Source organism: Myxine glutinosa, chromosome 12 (assembly GCF_964187855.1).
Source record: "Myxine glutinosa chromosome 12, kmMyxGlut1.1, whole genome shotgun sequence".
Classification (NCBI taxonomy): domain Eukaryota; kingdom Metazoa; phylum Chordata; class Myxini; order Myxiniformes; family Myxinidae; genus Myxine; species Myxine glutinosa.
In genome coordinates this window covers 27,139,473-27,156,882 of record NC_136272.1, presented here as the reverse complement: position 1 = coordinate 27,156,882, position 17,410 = coordinate 27,139,473, and the positions used below count along the sequence as shown (strand labels likewise).

Genomic DNA, 17,410 nt, shown 5'->3' with positions numbered 1-17,410 from the left:
TAACAGAGTTCAAAAACAGCTTTTATTGGCAGGAACCAATTGCAACTTGTATGAAGCGACAATTTTTGCAAATGAGCAGCACTGCATGGGGAACTAACTATCTTTGAAGCAGCATTTTAAACACTTGGTCCTTTGCCAACCCAAACACAGTGCGTGGCATCCGGACTCGGCCGGTCACCAGAACCGCTTCGTTTAGGCAGCTAACTATTCCACAGGAGCAAACTTTCTTGGCGACTGCTGACGAGGAGCCGACTCTGCATAACGATCATGCGTTTTATATTTACCGGGTACTCCACGAACGACCAAAGTGCACTGCAATTCTTCCGTAGACAGAAAATGGGGTTATGACGTCACAAACTTAGTTACAGGTTGGTACTGGCGAGTCAGCTATAGAGTTCAACGTGGTGGGTTTACCCACAGGATTTGTATTATTTTTTTTATTTTTTTTGGTACAGACAGCACAAAATAACAATAACTCCTTTACTATACACGGAACTCACACAAACGTCTTTTAGAAGTTCGTCGTTTTGGTTCTGAACCTTGGGTTGCTTCTAACATTCATTTGCAAAAGGTGGGTTTTTTGGCGAGAAAAGAAAATGTGAAACTTGAGCAGGACTCACGTTTCCAGGACCGCTGGTAATCGGAAGTGACCGAGAGAGAACGAGAGTTCACGGTGTGCTGAATAAAGGATTGACATGGATTCCAAAGGTCTCGGATGTATTTTCCTTGTATGCTAAACTTGTAAGATCCATAGGTTCTCGAGGGTTTCTGCAAACTAAATCCCACGTGTTTAGCATGATCAGAATGGGCTTTCCCAACAAGTATGAAAAAGAGGAAAACTGCAAACTTCCAATGATGTGGTTTTAAAATCTTCTTTTTTTTTTTTAGAAAACCAAAGCTCACATGCACCCACTGTGGGAAAGACAGTCCTCTTCTCCCAAATGGTCTCAACCTACAGCCGTCCTTGCTGGTCCTTCAAAGAGCCAAAAGCTTGGCTTGTTCCACTATAGTCCGAGAAGGGAACTCAGGTAAGGCACCGTACAGGCAGCGTTGAAAGCCACGGTACAATAAGTGGTGTAACGGTACAGCAACTCCACCCTGGCATGCTTCCTTGCTTCACGCTGGTTGTCCGCTGGAATTCCAAATAACCTGCCCAGGCACACGCATATACAATAAGGACAATCGGCCATAATGCAATGTTGGTTAAGTCCCCCCACACATACAATTGCAGACAATCACGTTGACATTTTGGTGTGATGGATCAGTAGAATTTCTCCGTTAGGTGTTCCCAGCCAAGCACCAGCTCATCATATTGAGATCCAAAGGTTCAAATGCCGTGTACGATACTGTCAAAAAGTGCATCGACGCCTCCCCAATGTCTCTGTCCTTTCATGTGGTACAAGTGTATTACCGGTAGGGGGATTGCATCACCCCCACCCTCACCTTTTCCCCCCACAGTGACACACACACACACACACATAATTACATTTTTACTGCAAGTAAACTCCCATGTAGTTATGACATATCAACAAAAAGGTCTCAGCCTCTCCCTCCCAACTCTGCCCATCTTTGCCGTCTCCATCCCCCAAACCCCATGTCCTTACCCTTTGCCATCACAACCCTAAGGCATTGATCCCCTCCCCACACTCGAGCCTTAAAATGTCCCCATGCCCCCCTCCCACCAAAAGTGCTCAAACCTTCCCCCACCCCCCCTTCCAAAGTTGTACCATCCTTACTTTCACCTCCTGCTCATAAAAGCAAACAGGCAGTCCCACGTGAAAACAGCGGAATATTTAACATTCTCTGCTCCCGTCATGTCATCACCGATTTCACAGAAACTCATCCAGTCGCCTGTTCAACTCACAATTTGAGAAAATAAATAATCGGAAATGATAGCAAAGCTGCAAAACCTCCACAGAAAAAGCACTGCTTGAGAGAAGGTGATTCTAAAGGGTAACATGAAAGGGTTCCTAAATTGGCAGCCATCGTATAGAAATTGTGGGTGGGGTCGGGCGAACTGTCTAACCAATGGGTGGAACTCTGACGCACGCACGTCTCCTTTTACAGCATAGGCATAGAGTATAGATGGACGAGCTACTCCGTAAGCCTTAGATCTGTGCGGAGAAAAAACAAGGCATCTGTTTGTGAACAACCTATCCACACCGTTATAACAGACATTTTAGTGCTCTGATAGCAATCGGCATTTTATATGATAGTGGCAAAGAAAAGATGGTAAAGGGGACGTGTCTGGATCTCTGAGAAACATAATTCCTGGATAAGTATCGCATAGTTGGTGATTGATGTGTTGAGAGTAAAGGAATGGTCAAAGGTTCAACAGTTATTTTACACTAGCAGAAGTACCCGGCGTTGCTGGTCGGGGGAGAAGGGGGGGGGGGGGGGGGGGAAGGGGAGCGGAGGGGATGGGGGTGAAGGGGAAGGGAGGGGGGAAGGGGGGAAGGGGGAGAGAGGGGGGAAGGGGGAGAGGGGGGGGAAGGGGGGGGGGGGGAGGAAAGGGGGAAGGGGAGCAGGGGATGGGGAGGGGAAAGAAGGGGAGGGTAAGGGGGAAGGGGAGGGGGGGAGGCGGGAGAGGAAGAGAGTTCATATATATGCTGGTGGATGAATGTGGTTCACGTTTGAGTTAAGTGTGATGCCGATCAGGAAGAAGAAGAAGTCGTACTACCAAATTCCTACACTTCCTGAATTGTTTGATTTATTTGTATTAAAATGTCTGGTGATTGTTTTGTATTTATTTATGCGAATGTGTACTTGCATATAACTGTCATTAATTTTAAAAGGCTTCGGCACTATCCAGCGATTGTTTTTTAAAATTCCAAAAAAAACGATTTTGTTTTTCATAAATTTTTGGGGGTTTTGGCCTAAAACACTCCCAGGCACTCACCACTGAACCTCTGAAAGTTTGACGAAGATCCGTTAACCATCTGAGAAAAATGGCGACATAGACAGACACAGACCAACATCTCTCTAATAGAGTAGATTATTGAATTTTCCAGATCTACAATGATCTATGTACAATGTACATACACCAAAACCTTCTTCTTTGTTTTTTGTATACAGGATCGAGGCTCGTGAAAGAGCTAACATTTATCACACAAAAAATCAAACAGACACACAAAACATATAATAAGGGTAGCGGTAGACAAGATGGGGAGAGAAGGGGAAGCACACAAACACAACATTTGAGAGCAGGGACATCGGGAGATCTGTGGGAGGGCTTGGGGGGAGGAGGCGTGGGAAGGGGGGGGGGGAGGGGTGGGAGAAGTATAAAACACACGGACACTGCAAGGACTTCCAGGTGGGAAACCTTTGCTTCAGGATTTTGCTAACTATTGGTTAAGGAATATTTAACTGGTATGTTTAAAGTATTAGTTTCATAGAAATGAACTCTCCATCATGAAAGACCATCCGTGAAAACTCACCAGCATGCTGAGGGGATGGAAACGGCCTTGAGGACGATTCTGGTGAGCACCAGAAAAGGTAGGCCGAAGGTGAAGCGCAACGCACCGAGGGTCAACATGCGGCTTGGGCTTTGAACAATGGCCAGCCGATCCGTCAGGCCTGCTGGAGCCAGGCCCAGCGCATGCGTGTAAGCAGAGCCAACTGCAATTCCCGTACCGAGAGCGAGGATCTGCGCCGTGTCACCGCGTGACGTACTCCAGTCGTCGAGTTGGAAGGAGACGAGGGCCAGGGCGAGGTTGATGGCGGCGATCACGAATGGCCGTTGGAGTTGGAATGCATCAAGTGCTTCCGTTTGCGGCAGGATGATGGCCAGGAACAATGCGGACAATGCAACACCTGCAATAACATCCTGACGGGGCAAAAAGAGAAGAGCAATTACAAAGTTTATTATTTAAACTGGGATAAAAGCATGGAAGAGTTACATTGCAGAATGTGGACCATAGATTTAACGTTTATAGATTTGTACGGCAGAGAACACGAGATGCTGACAGGATGCAATCTTAAATGATTGGAAGGAAGAGCAGAATTAAAAGGTGATTCCACAAAGGGCGGAGGTTGGGTGATCAAGTAGTGCAGGTGAAAATAAAGTGTGCTTTGTTCTCCACATCTTCATTAATACAGCTCCAAAAAATGAGGGAATATATTTAAAATGCATTCTTTGTACATATTCTGAAATCAACTGAGACGTGTTCAGCAATTGAGTATTGCAAGGATGCAAAATAGGAAGTGAAGTCGGCCTTGAACCGACGTGTGTGTGTGTGTGTGTGTGTGTGTGTGTGTGTGTGTGTGTGTGTGTGTGTGTGTGTGTGTGTGTGTGTGTGTGTGTGTGTGTGTGTGTGTGTGTGTGTGTGTGTGTGTGTGTGTGTGTGTGTGTGTGTGTGTGTGTGTGTGTGTGTGTGTTACATAGTGTGACGAGCACTCCCCCGTTCTCAATGCTTGCGCAGACCAGTCACTTCCAATCCGGATGCTTCAGCCCGGCGACTCCATTACATGGAGATTTTGCATGGTGGTCACTGGTTAACCATCAAAATAAAGCTGCCTATGTGGATTTCATACTTATTTGCATTTTTTTTTTTTGGGATACAAGATCGAGGCTCGTGAAAGAGCTAACATTAATCACACAAAAAGTCAAACCGACACATAAAACACAAAATAAGGGGAGAGATGGGGAAGGGCACAAACACAACATTTGAGAGCAGAGACATCGAGAGATCTGTGGGAGGGGGAGGGCTTGGGGGGAGGTGGGAGAGGTATAAAACATATGGACACTGCAAGGACTTCCAGGAAAGAAGTTGGAATTTCAAAAAAAGTGGATCTGGGGTGAATTAGCAGGGGTAGAAAAGATCAAGGTTTTGGATGGGGGAAGATGAGAGATGGTGGTGAACAGCTGTTTTAAAGACCTGGAGGGAGGAGTGGGATTCAAGGGAGTGAGGGAGTTTGTTCCAGAGACGGGAGAAAAGAGCAATGAGGGAGTGAAGGTGAGCAGAGAGTCTTGATTTTGGCAGTTTAACCATCAGAGGGTTGCAGGCAGATCTTGTGCGACCTGTCGGAATATTTGGGGGACAGAGCCCAGAGAGAGCTGGGGGAGCAAGGCCGGAGAGGAGTCGGTAGAAGACAGAAAGACCACCAACCTGCTTGCAGTGAGTGAGTGAAGCTAACTCCGAGGGCCTTTCATCGCGGGAGATTCGCAGGAGATTTTAGAAGCACATGGTCAATCAAAACGCACACATCCTAACCCCGAAGGGTCACAATGCATGGTCACACAGGAGCGAGTCCTCATGACTTCAACACCATGCCGGCCTGACGAGGGCTCATTTGCACTAGTCAAGACGGCACACCGTTCTAAACTGGAACCAATGACCAACATCGTCGGTTGCATGAGAATAGCACTTCCTGACTTCAAGAGAGAGCATCAGCCACTGATTATGTCTCACTCGGCAAACACCGCATAATCCGCAACAAACCAACATGACCTGAATCAAAACACAATCGGCTTGTTCGTCACCTACCAAACTCATTCACCTCGTTTTGCTATAATCCATCCATAACCTTTTTGGAAAAAAAACGTATCTGAACATCACTTATGAATGTATATTTCCATCCGCTTTAACCACGGCATACAATTGCGAAGTACATTTGATATATCACTTTCTTACCTGTGCGTGCAAAATCGCATTTCTACTCTCGTGGTAGCAACGATCAAAAAGTGCTTTTGTGCTGCGACATGTGCTTTTGCTCACATTTTATTAAATATTTGTTTTCAGTTGCAATGCAGTGCCAATAGAAAGTCTACACCCCCTTTCAAATTTTTCACCTTTTGTTTCCTTATATCCTGGAATTAAAATGCATCAAATAAGACTTTTTCTGCCTTTATTTACACATTGTGACCCACAACGTCCAAGTGAAGAACAAATTCTACAAATTTCAGAAAATTAATTAAAAATACAAAACTAGAATATATTGAATGGATAGGTGTCCACCCCCCTTATAATAGCAACTGTAAATTAGCTCAGGTGTAACCAATCGCTTAAAGATCAAACCCCAAGTTAATTAGCCTCCACCTGTGAATAAATTGTACTGATTCTGATTATTTCAGAATAAAATCAGCTGTTCCTGTTGGTTTCCTCTGCTGGGTGGTGCATTTCACAGCAAACCCGGCTGGTTTGGTGAGCAGGCCAGGCCAGGTAGTAGGCAGCCACCCGCTTCCCTGCTGCCACTTCCCTTCCTCCCTCTCCCCACCCGTCATTCCCCGTGTTGTCCTCCGCCCCTCCCCAGGACTCCAACATGGCGAGCAGGCGCCATAACTGTGTCCGATATAAATTTGTGAAGGAGGGACCTGTTCCACCGGGTGAGGTGTTTGGTCGGACGGTTTTGTTCGACATGTTGGAGTTCAAGGCTGAGGATTTTTATGCCTCATCTCCATGGCCCGTGGGTTTGATGTGTCCTTCCAGTCTCCTGGAAGACTTGCCGAGTTCTGGGTGAGGTGGACTGCCGCCCAGTCAGCTGGATCTCTGGCTGATTGGGTGGTCGAGGCCCTCTCTGACCATGAGAGGGGCTGGATCTCTGGCTGATTGTGTGGTCGAGGCCCTCTCTGACCATGAGAGGAGCTGGATCTCTGGCTGATTGGGTGGTCGAGGCCCTCTCTGACCACGAGAGGGGCTGGATCTCTGGCTGATTGGGTGATCGAGGCTCTCTCTGACCATGAGAGGGGCTGGATCTCTGGCTGATTGGGTGGTCGAGGCTCTAACCATGAGAGGGGCTGGATCTCTGGCTGATCGAGGCTCTAACCATGAGAGGGGCTGGATCTCTGGCTGATTGGGTGGTCGATGCTCTCTCTGACCATGAGAGGGTCGTGATGGTTCGCCTCGACAATGAGTTTCTGACTATAATCAGTATTGGTCGTCTCGTTTTGTTGATGTTAAAAGCCCACCACGGTGCATCAGAAATGGTTTGGGTATATGGACCAGAGCTCAGCAGTATCGCGTTAAGTTCCGGTTAAGGATGATGGCACGGTCAATCACATTCCTAATGGGATGGTAATTGGGATGGACAGTGAGAAAGCGTTTTACGTGGTCACCCAAAAGTATGCCGCAGGTGCGGACAACTGGACCACTTTATACCTGCTTGGAAAGAACCGCTTTGCTCGCAGTGTGGCCAGTTGGGACATTTGAGGGAGCACTGCACCTCTGAGGTTCGGTGTAACCCTTGCAGTGCCATGGGGCACATCTTCCACTCCTGCCCGCAGAGCTACGCGAACAAGATGCGTGCGTCTGTGGGTGGGGTGTTGACCCCTGGACTAGTGGAAGGGCAGTGGCTGGTGTGCCTGTTCTCTCTCTCCCCCCGCAGGGAAGGTGGGTAGGAGGAGGAAGGAGGGAGAAAAAGTGGTGGCCGCTATGGTCCCTGTGGCCCAGGCAGACCGTGGCCAGATGGTGGTGGCAGAGGGTTCGGGGTTGTCCTCCCGCCCCAGTGTTCGGGAAAGGCTGAAGGAGGAGGGAAAGGAGTGTGCTGCGGTGCGGCATGTCAATCCACAATCGGTGGAGGCTGAGCCCTCGAGGAGAGGAGGGGAGGATAACGTCTCTTCCTCAGACTATGAGGACATGGATTCAGGGGGCTGGGAGATGAAGAAACGCAGGAGGGGCCGCAATAATCAGCAGCGGCTTTTGCCGCGTCGCGAACGATTTGAAATCGAAGTTAAGTGATTGTTCCCATTTGTATTTTCGTTAAAACTGTATTTATTTATGGTGTTGCACGTATATTGTGTCCCGACGAAGATTTTTCGGTGCAAATCTTTCATACCTGTATTGAAAATCGTGTTAATTCGTGTCGTGTCTTGAGGCCTTGTACAGTGTGCACTGTACAACCTTGATTCTTTGTTTTTCTCTCAGCGGTCCGTCGTTTGTGATCCAATAACTTTCGTTCTCTGTATTCCCAGTCTTTTCACCCATAGCCTACTTCCTTGTGTAAATCTCAACTCAAAAAAAAAAAAAAAAAAAAAAAAAAAAAAAAATCCTTCTCTGTTCTCATTCGTTTATTCATTCTTATTCGTTCGTTCGTTCTTCGACCACGTGTTTCTCCCCCATTTCCCCAGATAGTTTTCACTCATTAACCTTCAATGTTTACACTTTCCCCTCAAGTTATGTATTCCGTCATATTTTATAACACCTTTTTCTTCTTCTTCTTTAAAAGGCTGCTTTCGACCTGCTCACCAAATCAATTCATCCCAAAAAAAATATCCATCTCCTATAGTGCCTTTTTTCTACATTCCCTAAACTCTCCTGCACTCCATCCTCCATCCAGCGTCCTTAAACGTATTTTTAACTCGAAGGTCACAAGAAACTCATTTTGCAATAAATGTTCGTTTCCCATAAATCGTACACTTTCAAAAATCCAATCTCACCCTTCCCCTCCAAATCTTCCCCATAACCCCTCCCCTCCAAATCTTCCCCATCACCCATCCCTTTCAAATCTCCCCCCTTACCCCCTCCCTCCTAAACTACCCCCTCACCCCTCCCCGCCAAGACGCCCCTCGCCCCTCCCCTCCTAGACTCCTGCCTCACCCCTCCCCTCCAAATCTCCCCCATATCCCATCCCTTTCAAATCCCTCCCCTTGTCCCTTCCCTCCCAAACTCCCCCCTCACCCCTCACCCCTCCCCTTCAAATCTCCCCACCCTCATTGCTTCTCAATTTCCCCCCTCTCACTCCCCCTCCTCAAAGCGTCCTCCCCGCTTCTTCCCCCTTCAAACTCTCACCTCCATCTCCCCCAACCTTCTGCCTCGCTCTTCCCCCTCCTCAAATAACACCTCATTGTGGCTCACCCAATCACCATCAAACCTTTTGTCCGCCCCATCCTTCCCTTTCTCCGAGCTATTCTGAAATCTCTGACACACCTTCAACAGCTCTCCCTACCTCTTCCACCTCTTCCACATCTTACCCTACCCCTCCTCCCCCCTGTTCTGTATCTGATGCTCCCCCTTCCTCTTCATTAACGGTATGGACCTCAAACATCCGGGGCCTTCGTTCAAACTTAACTGATCTCTCCATACAGGTTGCTTCTGTCAAACCAGACGTGATCTGCTTAACAGAAACTTTCCTCCTTTATGATGTCTCTGATTCCATAGTATCTCTCCCGGGCTACTCCCTCCTCCGGTATGATAGACCTGAGCCTCGTCCTGGAGGCGGGGTTGCTATCTTTATCAAAAACTCTCTTCCTCACTCGCCCTGCACTGCACTCTCTCCACCTCACCCCCAGGAATACCTCTGGCTACGGCTTCCCCTTCGCTCCCACCTCTTGTTCATATGTGTGTTGTACCGTCCACCAAACAGTGATGACTCCATCTACATCTCGCTGTCTGATGATATGGACCAACTTCTATCTACTCATCCCAACTCTCTCTTCCTCATATGTGGTGATTTCAACTGTCATCATGCCAGTTGGCTGGGTGTGGGTACCTCTCTCACCAGCCATGGCTCCTCAGCAAAGGACTTCTGCGACTCACTGGGACTGACACAATCTGTCAATTTCCCGACCCGGATCTCAGTCAACGGAACATCTTCTCTTCTGGACTTGGTTATGACTAACTTCCCTGAAAATGTCTGCTGCTCTTCTTCTGCTCCGATCGGATCATCTGATCATGTCCTTGTTAAAGTGGACATCTCTCTGACCATCCTCAGGGAGCCTGCTCAGCGTCAACGAGTCTGGCATTTCACTCAGGCCAACTGGCACGGTCTTCAAGCAGCCATCAATCATCTGGACTGGTCTCCCATCTCTACCACCTCTGACATCAACTCATCCTGGGAATTCTTCCAAAGTAAATTGCTCTCTCTCATGCACAGATTTATCCCATCTCGTCTTCAGTTGTCATACCCTTCCTCCCGTCCATGGTACACGGAATCTTGTGGTGAGGCTGTTGCCCAGAAACAACTTGCCTTCGTCTCCTGGAAAGCAAATCCAACGGAATGAAATCTCATTTCCTTTCACAAAGCCCGAAACAAGTGTGTGTCCACCCTCAGGAGAGCCAGGAAACAATATCTCTCTGTTCTCAAGACCGAACTCTCTTATCTGTCTCCCTCTTCCAAATCCTGGTGGCGTCTGGTCAAATCCGTTTCTGGTGTTTGTTCCCCCTCCATCCCCTCCCTTACCTCAAACGGCTACACAGCTGACTCCGCACGTGAAAAAGCTGAATGCCTCAACTCTGTTTGCCTCTAAATCTTGTGTCCCAAACCCATCCCTCTCTGTACCCACCATACCCAGTCGTACCCTGCTGCTCCTGGACTCCGTGTCCTTTCCTCCTGACAAGGTGGAAAAGTTTCTGTCAACCCTCGACTCTGATTCTGCAACTGGACCCGACGGCATCAGCCCACGGGTCCTAAAATCCTGCTCTGCTGCTCTATCTCACCCTCTCTCTGTTCTCTTCACCCTCTCTTTTGCTCAAGGTCAACTGCCATCTGCTTGGAAATCAGCCAACATCACCGCTTTGCACAAAAAAGGTGCAAAAACAGATCCTAGCAACTACAGACCAATCAGCCTTCTCCCAATTATCAGCAAAGTCATGGAATCCATCATTGCTTCGGATATGAAATCTTTCCTCTTCTCCAATGGCTTGATCTCTGATCATCAATTTGGTTTCAGACCAGGTCACTCTACTCTGGACATGCTGCTTCTGCTGTCTCAACAATGGATGGAGGTCCTCAATGCCAAACAGGAAATTAGAGCTGTCTCCCTCGACATATCACGTGCCTTCGACACGGTCTGGCACCCCGCTCTGCTCACCAAACTCTCCTCCTTTGGTATCCATGGAAATCTCCACGCATGGCTGGCGGACTTCCTCTCTAGTCGTCGTCAACGTGTGGCCCTGAATGGGTTTCTCTCATCTCCTCTTCCTGTTCAGGCTGGAGTTCCCCAAGGCAGTGTTCTGGGCCCCGTGCTTTTTCTGGTCTTCATCAATGATCTCTCTGACTCTCTCGAAAATCCTCTCTATCTCTTTGCTGATGACTCCACTCTCTGCCGCTCCATTCCTCTTCCCTCAGATCGGCAGTCTGCTGCCTCCTCACTCTCTGAAGACCTGGACAAAATCACAGACTGGTCAAACAAGTGGAACATGTCTTTCAATCCTGACAAATCTCACACTCTTACTATGTCTCTCCGAAAAGATCGACTGGACAACCCTCCCATCTACTTTCTCAACAATCCTCTCCAAGAAGTTCTGTCGCTCAAGATTTTGGGTCTCACTATCTGCCATGATCTTTCTTGGGAAAACCACATTTCCAAGCTGGCCTCCAAAGCCAGTCACCGACTGGGCATCCTCCGTCGTGCGAAGTCCTTCCTCGGCACACCTGAGCTCCTCACCACATACAAGGCTTTCATCCGCAGCTCAATGGAATACTGTTCTCCCCTATGGGCCGGTGCTCCTGCCTCACACCTAGCTCGGCTTCACGCTGTTGAAACCAAAGCTTTCAGAATTATTGGAATCTCCCGCGATGAAGCTATCTCTGAGGGCCTTTCACTCACTCACCGCAGGCAGGTAGGTGGTCTTTCTGTCTTCTACCAACTCCTCTCCGGCCTTGCACCCCCAGCTCTCTCTGTGCTCTGTCCCCCAAATATTCCTACAGGTCGCACAAGATCTGCCAGCAACCCTCTGATGGTTAAACTGCCGAAATCTCGGCTCTCTGCTCACCTTCACTCTTTCATTCCTCTTTTCTCCCGCCTCTGGAACAAACTCCCTCACTCCCTTCAATCCCACTCCTCCCTCCAGGTCTTTAAAACAGCTGTTCACCACCATCTCTTATCTTCCCCCATCCAAAACCTTGATCTTTTCTACCCCCGCTAATTCACCCCAGATCCACCTTGTTTGAAATTCCAACTTCTTTCCTGGAAGTCCTGGCAGTATCCATATGTTTTATACCTCTCCCACTGCCCCCTTCCCATGCCCCCCCCCCCCCCCCCCAAAGCCCTCGCCCTCTCTCAGATCTCTCGATGTCTCCATGTCTCTCGGTCCCTGCTCTCAAATGTTGTGTTTGTGTCCTTCCCCCTCTCTCCCCAACTTGTCTACCGCTCCCGATGTTATATGTTTTATGTGTCGGTTTGTCTTTCTGTGTGATTAATGTTCGCTCTTTCACGAGCCTCGATCTTGTATACAAAAAAAAAAAAAAAAAAAGCGACTCAGCAGTTTCTCATCAGCAGCGACTGGTTTACTTGTCAGGATGGAATACCCCTGCTCTCACTCCTCCTGCTTTGCCACTTCCTCCTCCACTGCCTGCTCCCTTCTCCCTGTCCACCTGCTCATCCCTCCTCCTGCTCCCCGCTCACCCCTCCTCCTGCTTCCGCTCACCCCTCCTTCTGCGCCCCCCCGCCTCCTGCTTACACACCCCTCCTGCTCCCCGCTCCTCCTGCTCTCCCACTAACCACCCTCCTGCTCACCCCGCCTCCTGCTTCCCGCTCACCCCGCCTCCTGCTTCCCGCTCACCCCGCCTCCTGCTTCCTGCTTCCCGCTCACCCCGCCTCCCGCTCACCCCACCTCCCGCTCACCCCGCCTCCTGCTTCCCGCTCACCCCTATTCCTGCTCCCCCCACCTCCTGCTTCCCGCTCACCCCTCCTTCTGCTCCCCCTACCTCCTGCTTCCTGCTCACCCCTCCTGCTCCCCGCTCCTCCTGCTCTCCCACTAACCACCCTCCTGCTCCCCACCCCTCCTGCTCTCCCACTAACCACCATCCTGCTCTCTCCCACTAACAACCCTCCTGCTCTCTCACACTAACAACCCTCCTGCTCTCCGCCCCTCCTGCTCACCCCTCCTCCTGCTCCCCGCTCACCCCTCCTCCTGCTCCCCGCTCACCCCTCCTCCTGCTTCCCGCTCACCCTGCCTCCTGCTTCCCGCTCACCCTGCCTCCTGCTTCCCACTAACCACCCTCCTGCTCTCTCCCACTAACCAACCTCCTGCTCCCTCCCACTAACCATCCTCCTGCTCTCTCTCCCTCCCCTCCACCCACACACTCTCCCCCCTCTTAATATTGCCGTCATTCCGTCAGCTCAACGCCTGCGTTGCCCAGTTGCTCTCCCCCGTCCCCGTCCCCGTCCACCTGCTCCTGACCCCTCTCCTCGACCCACCTCCTCTCTGCCATCCCGCCTCCTCTCATCAGCACTCTCTCTCCCCATCCTCTCTCAATATTGCCATCAGTCAAGCGACCCGGCAACGCCAGGTACCTTTGCTCGTTATGAATATTTGAACTAGATCAGTACACTCACCAGGACGGTGTGCATCCCCATGTAGATTCGACTCAGTCCCACAAGCAGGCACCACGTGCACGCAAGGCAGAGTCCAAGCACGAAAGGAAACTAAATGGCAAAACACGAAAGGAAATAAACTCATGAATTGATTGTATTTGTATTGTTCACGGACACCATTAATGAATTACATTGTACATGGTCTCCATGAACGAATTACATTGTACGTGGACACCATGAATGAATTACATTGTACGTGGACACCATGATTGAATTACATTGCACACAGACACCTTGAATGAATTGCATTGCACACAGACACCATGAATGAATTACATTGTACGCAGACACCATGAATGAATTACATTGTACGCAGACACCATGAATGAATTGCATTGCACACAGACACCATGAATGAATTGTATTGTTCACGGACACCATGAATGAATTACATTGTTCACGGACACCATTAATGAATTACATTGTACATGGTCTCCATGAACGAATTACATTGTACGTGGACACCATGAATGAATTACATTGTTCACGGACACCATGATTGAATTACATTGTACGTGGACACCATGAATGAATTACATTGTACGTGGACACCATGATTGAATTACATTGCACACAGACACCATGAATGAATTGCATCGCACACAGACACCAAGAATGAATTGCATTGCACACAGACACCATTAATGAATTACATTGTACGCAGACACCATGAATGAATTGCATTACACACAGACACCATGAATGAATTGCATTGCACACAGACACCATGAATGAATTGCATCGCACACAGACACCATGAATGAATTGCATTGCACACAGACACCATGAATGAATTGCATTGTACGCAGACACCATGAATGAATTGCATTGTACGCAGACACCATGAATGAATTGCATTGTACGCAGACACCATGAATGAATTACATTGCACGCAGACACCATGAATGAATTGCATTGCACGCAGACACCATGAATGAATTGCATTGCACACAGACACCATGAATGAATTGTATTGCACACAGACGCCATGAATGAATTGCATTGTACGTGGACACCATTATTGAATTACATTGTTCACTGACACCACGAATGAATTACATTGTTCATAGACACCACGAATGAATTACATTGTTCATAGACACCATGAATGAATTACATCGTTCGTGGACACCATGATTGAATTACATCGTTCATAGACACCATGAATGAATCACATCGTTCGTGGACACCATGAATGAATTACATTGTACGCAGACACCATGAATGAATTGCATTGCACACAGACACCATGAATGAATTGCATTGCACACAGACACCATGAATGAATTGCATTGCACACAGACACCATGAATGAATTGCATTGCACACAGACACCATGAATGAATTGCATTGCACACAGACACCATGAATGAATTGCATTGCACACAGACACCATGAATGAATTGCATTGCACACAGACACCATGCATGAATTGCATTGCACACAGACACCATGAATGAATTGCATTGTACGCAGACATCATGAATGAATTACATTGTACGCAGACACCATGAATGAATTGCATTGCACACAGACACCATGAATGAATTGTATTGCACACAGACGCCATGAATGAATTGCATTGTACGTGGACACCATGATTGAATTACATTGTTCACTGACACCACGAATGAATTACATTGTTCATAGACACCACGAATGAATTACATTGTTCATAGACACCATGAATGAATTACATCGTTCGTGGACACCATGATTGAATTACATCGTTCATAGACACCATGAATGAATCACATCGTTCGTGGACACCATGAATGAATTACATTGTACGCAGACACCATGAATGAATTGCATTGCACACAGACACCATGAATGAATTGCATCGCACACAGACACCATGAATGAATTGCATTGCACACAGACACCATTAATGAATGACATTGTACACGGTCGATGGCAAATGAAACCGATGTTAGCAGGAACCCGCTGCGGTGCACCCGAGATCTTTGTTCTATTCTGAACATTTTGATGGCAAAAGGCCATTTAATCACTCGGGTCACATGGCCTTGTACAAGCTTTCCGGCCAAACGGGACCGACCCGTACGGCACACACACCCCAGATGGTTGACGGCACAATTGAATTGTTGTTAACATAAACGGGTGCCTTGCCCGAGGGGGACATCCGGATAAAATGAAACATGTTGCAGCAAAACTCCGTCCATGTCAAATTCACGTGGAATCGACATTTTGAAATCGCAATTCGAGGCGCCATCTATTTACTACATACGCAAATACCACTTTCGTGGACCCATGGTATCGCATGTACTACCTCCGCACGACCCAAGGAGCAGTAGAACAGGCTGAAGGGAAGCAAGGTGGCCGCCATGGCGTGGGTAGATGGCATGCCGTACTCGGACTCGTAGAAAGCTTCCAGTTTCACCACGGGAGGGGAGGCCGGTCTCGGCCAGCGGACGACATCTTTGGCCACCTGACCGACGCTCATCCCCCAGGCCCACACGAGAGCGACGATTCGTGCCAGCGTCGGGTCCACGATCCAGAAGAGCGACGGAAGGAACAAGGTGTAGAAGATCTCGTTGCCGAGCTCGGCAGCAGTCGAGAAGGTGTAGTAGAAGACCTTGTTGTGAACCACAAACATGACGTCATCGACGACCGCTAGGGAGTTCTTACGACCGGTGTTCCGCACAGATTTCCATTCGGCGGGAATGGCGCTTCCTTGTCGAGCAGAACAAAATGGCGCTCTCCTGGTCTTGCAGACCCCGACGCACGACCCACCCTCCTTCGACACGTCAAAGTCGCAGGTCTCTCCACTCTCGTCAGAGCACCTATTTGTCGTAGTCGTGCAACTCGCTACTTCATTTTTATCAGAACCACCACAGGGTGCGAGACCCTCGGTCGGTACGTTCCCGTTGCTCAAGGCGTGAGGTCCACGCTGACGAAGTATTCCACCACAAGCATCATCTTTCCAGGAAGGGTCATTCCCAGATTCAGCATCACCACACGTCCGTCCTCCGGTGGTGGTGGTGCTGGTCTCGCCACCGACGACCTCCTCGAGGTGTTCGTCACAAACAGCTTCACTGTCGCAATCTCCGCAAACAGAATGGCGGTCTTCACCCTCGGCTCCACTTCCTTCAGCATCCACCTCAGATTTTCCATCAGCGGGTCCATGTTCATCCATCTCGACGTGAGGAGAAGCCCCGACGGCCGCGGGACCGTTACTTCCCGCCTTTTTCCCGCTGTCGTAGTCCGTCGCCGACGTCGCTTTTTCACACCATTCCTCGTCGATCCTCGGATTCCCTTTGGATTTCCATCGTGTTTCTCCGGTTCCGTCTGAGCCACTTACCCGATGAAAGCGTCCGAGGCCCGTCCCGCTCCGAGTCAGCGCCTCCACCCCGCAGCGCCGTTGGAAAGCGGCCACGACGGCCGGATCCTGAAGCCAGAGCCAAACGGCGGCCATTCCCGATTGTTCGTTCATGACCCCGTTTGTCCGCAGTCGGAGGAAGACCCAGTCCGTCGATCCGCGCAGCGAGGAAACCGCGGGCGGCGACGCGTCCGACCTTAAAGGCACCCGGACGTCATGCGTTAAATGCGTGACGACCTTAAAGCGGCTCTTAAAGGCACCAGGCGAACGAGCCGTGGCCTCTTCGTTACAACAACGATCTTCCCAAGACCTCAATGGCGGAGAACCCGATCGTCCGCTTGGCCGTGGACTCCCACAATCGGCTTTGCTGTGCGTGCGAAACGGACTACATCACATCCCGGTTCCCGAGGCTTTGCCCACACTTTCCTTCCTGTTCCAACTCGCGGTTTCCCGTCCGCAGAGCACGTGCTTTTTTGTCACTCACTCACCTCCCCCGCGCTGCGAACCTGTCGCTAGTGGACGTCACACACAAAGTTCGCGGTCACCGTCGACAGTGGGTGTTGCGAATGCCTCGTGGAGACCCCGACCCGCCCGACCCCAAACACACGGATTACGCAGAGTACGGGTAATGATGCGGTTAACCGTGTTAACCTTGGGGCTAAATCCCTGCACTTTTAACATCAAAGCTGCAACACCTGCGATAATCAAGTGATTCGAGTTCATGTGAAGTGGCGGTTCCTAAACCCCATGGTCTCTCCACGACCTTCACCTTTCAGACCCGCGTCGTTATTCGAGGATTCATGGCGACCTCGCTT

General features: G+C 49.3%; 1 protein-coding gene across 1 annotated transcript; it reads right to left on the bottom strand.

Moving 5' to 3' along the window:
• On the bottom strand, nt 1-17,031 carry LOC137438064 (sphingosine-1-phosphate phosphatase 1). Its single transcript, XM_068132951.2, has 4 exons — nt 15,546-17,031; nt 13,217-13,306; nt 3,438-3,826; nt 1-1,149 (listed from the first exon to the last, which is right to left on the bottom strand). The coding sequence occupies exons 1-4, from the start codon at nt 16,707-16,709 to the stop codon at nt 1,005-1,007; spliced, it is 1,788 nt and encodes a 595-aa protein (XP_067989052.2). The 5' UTR covers nt 16,710-17,031; the 3' UTR covers nt 1-1,004.
• Between the last annotated feature and the right edge of the window lie 379 nt (nt 17,032-17,410).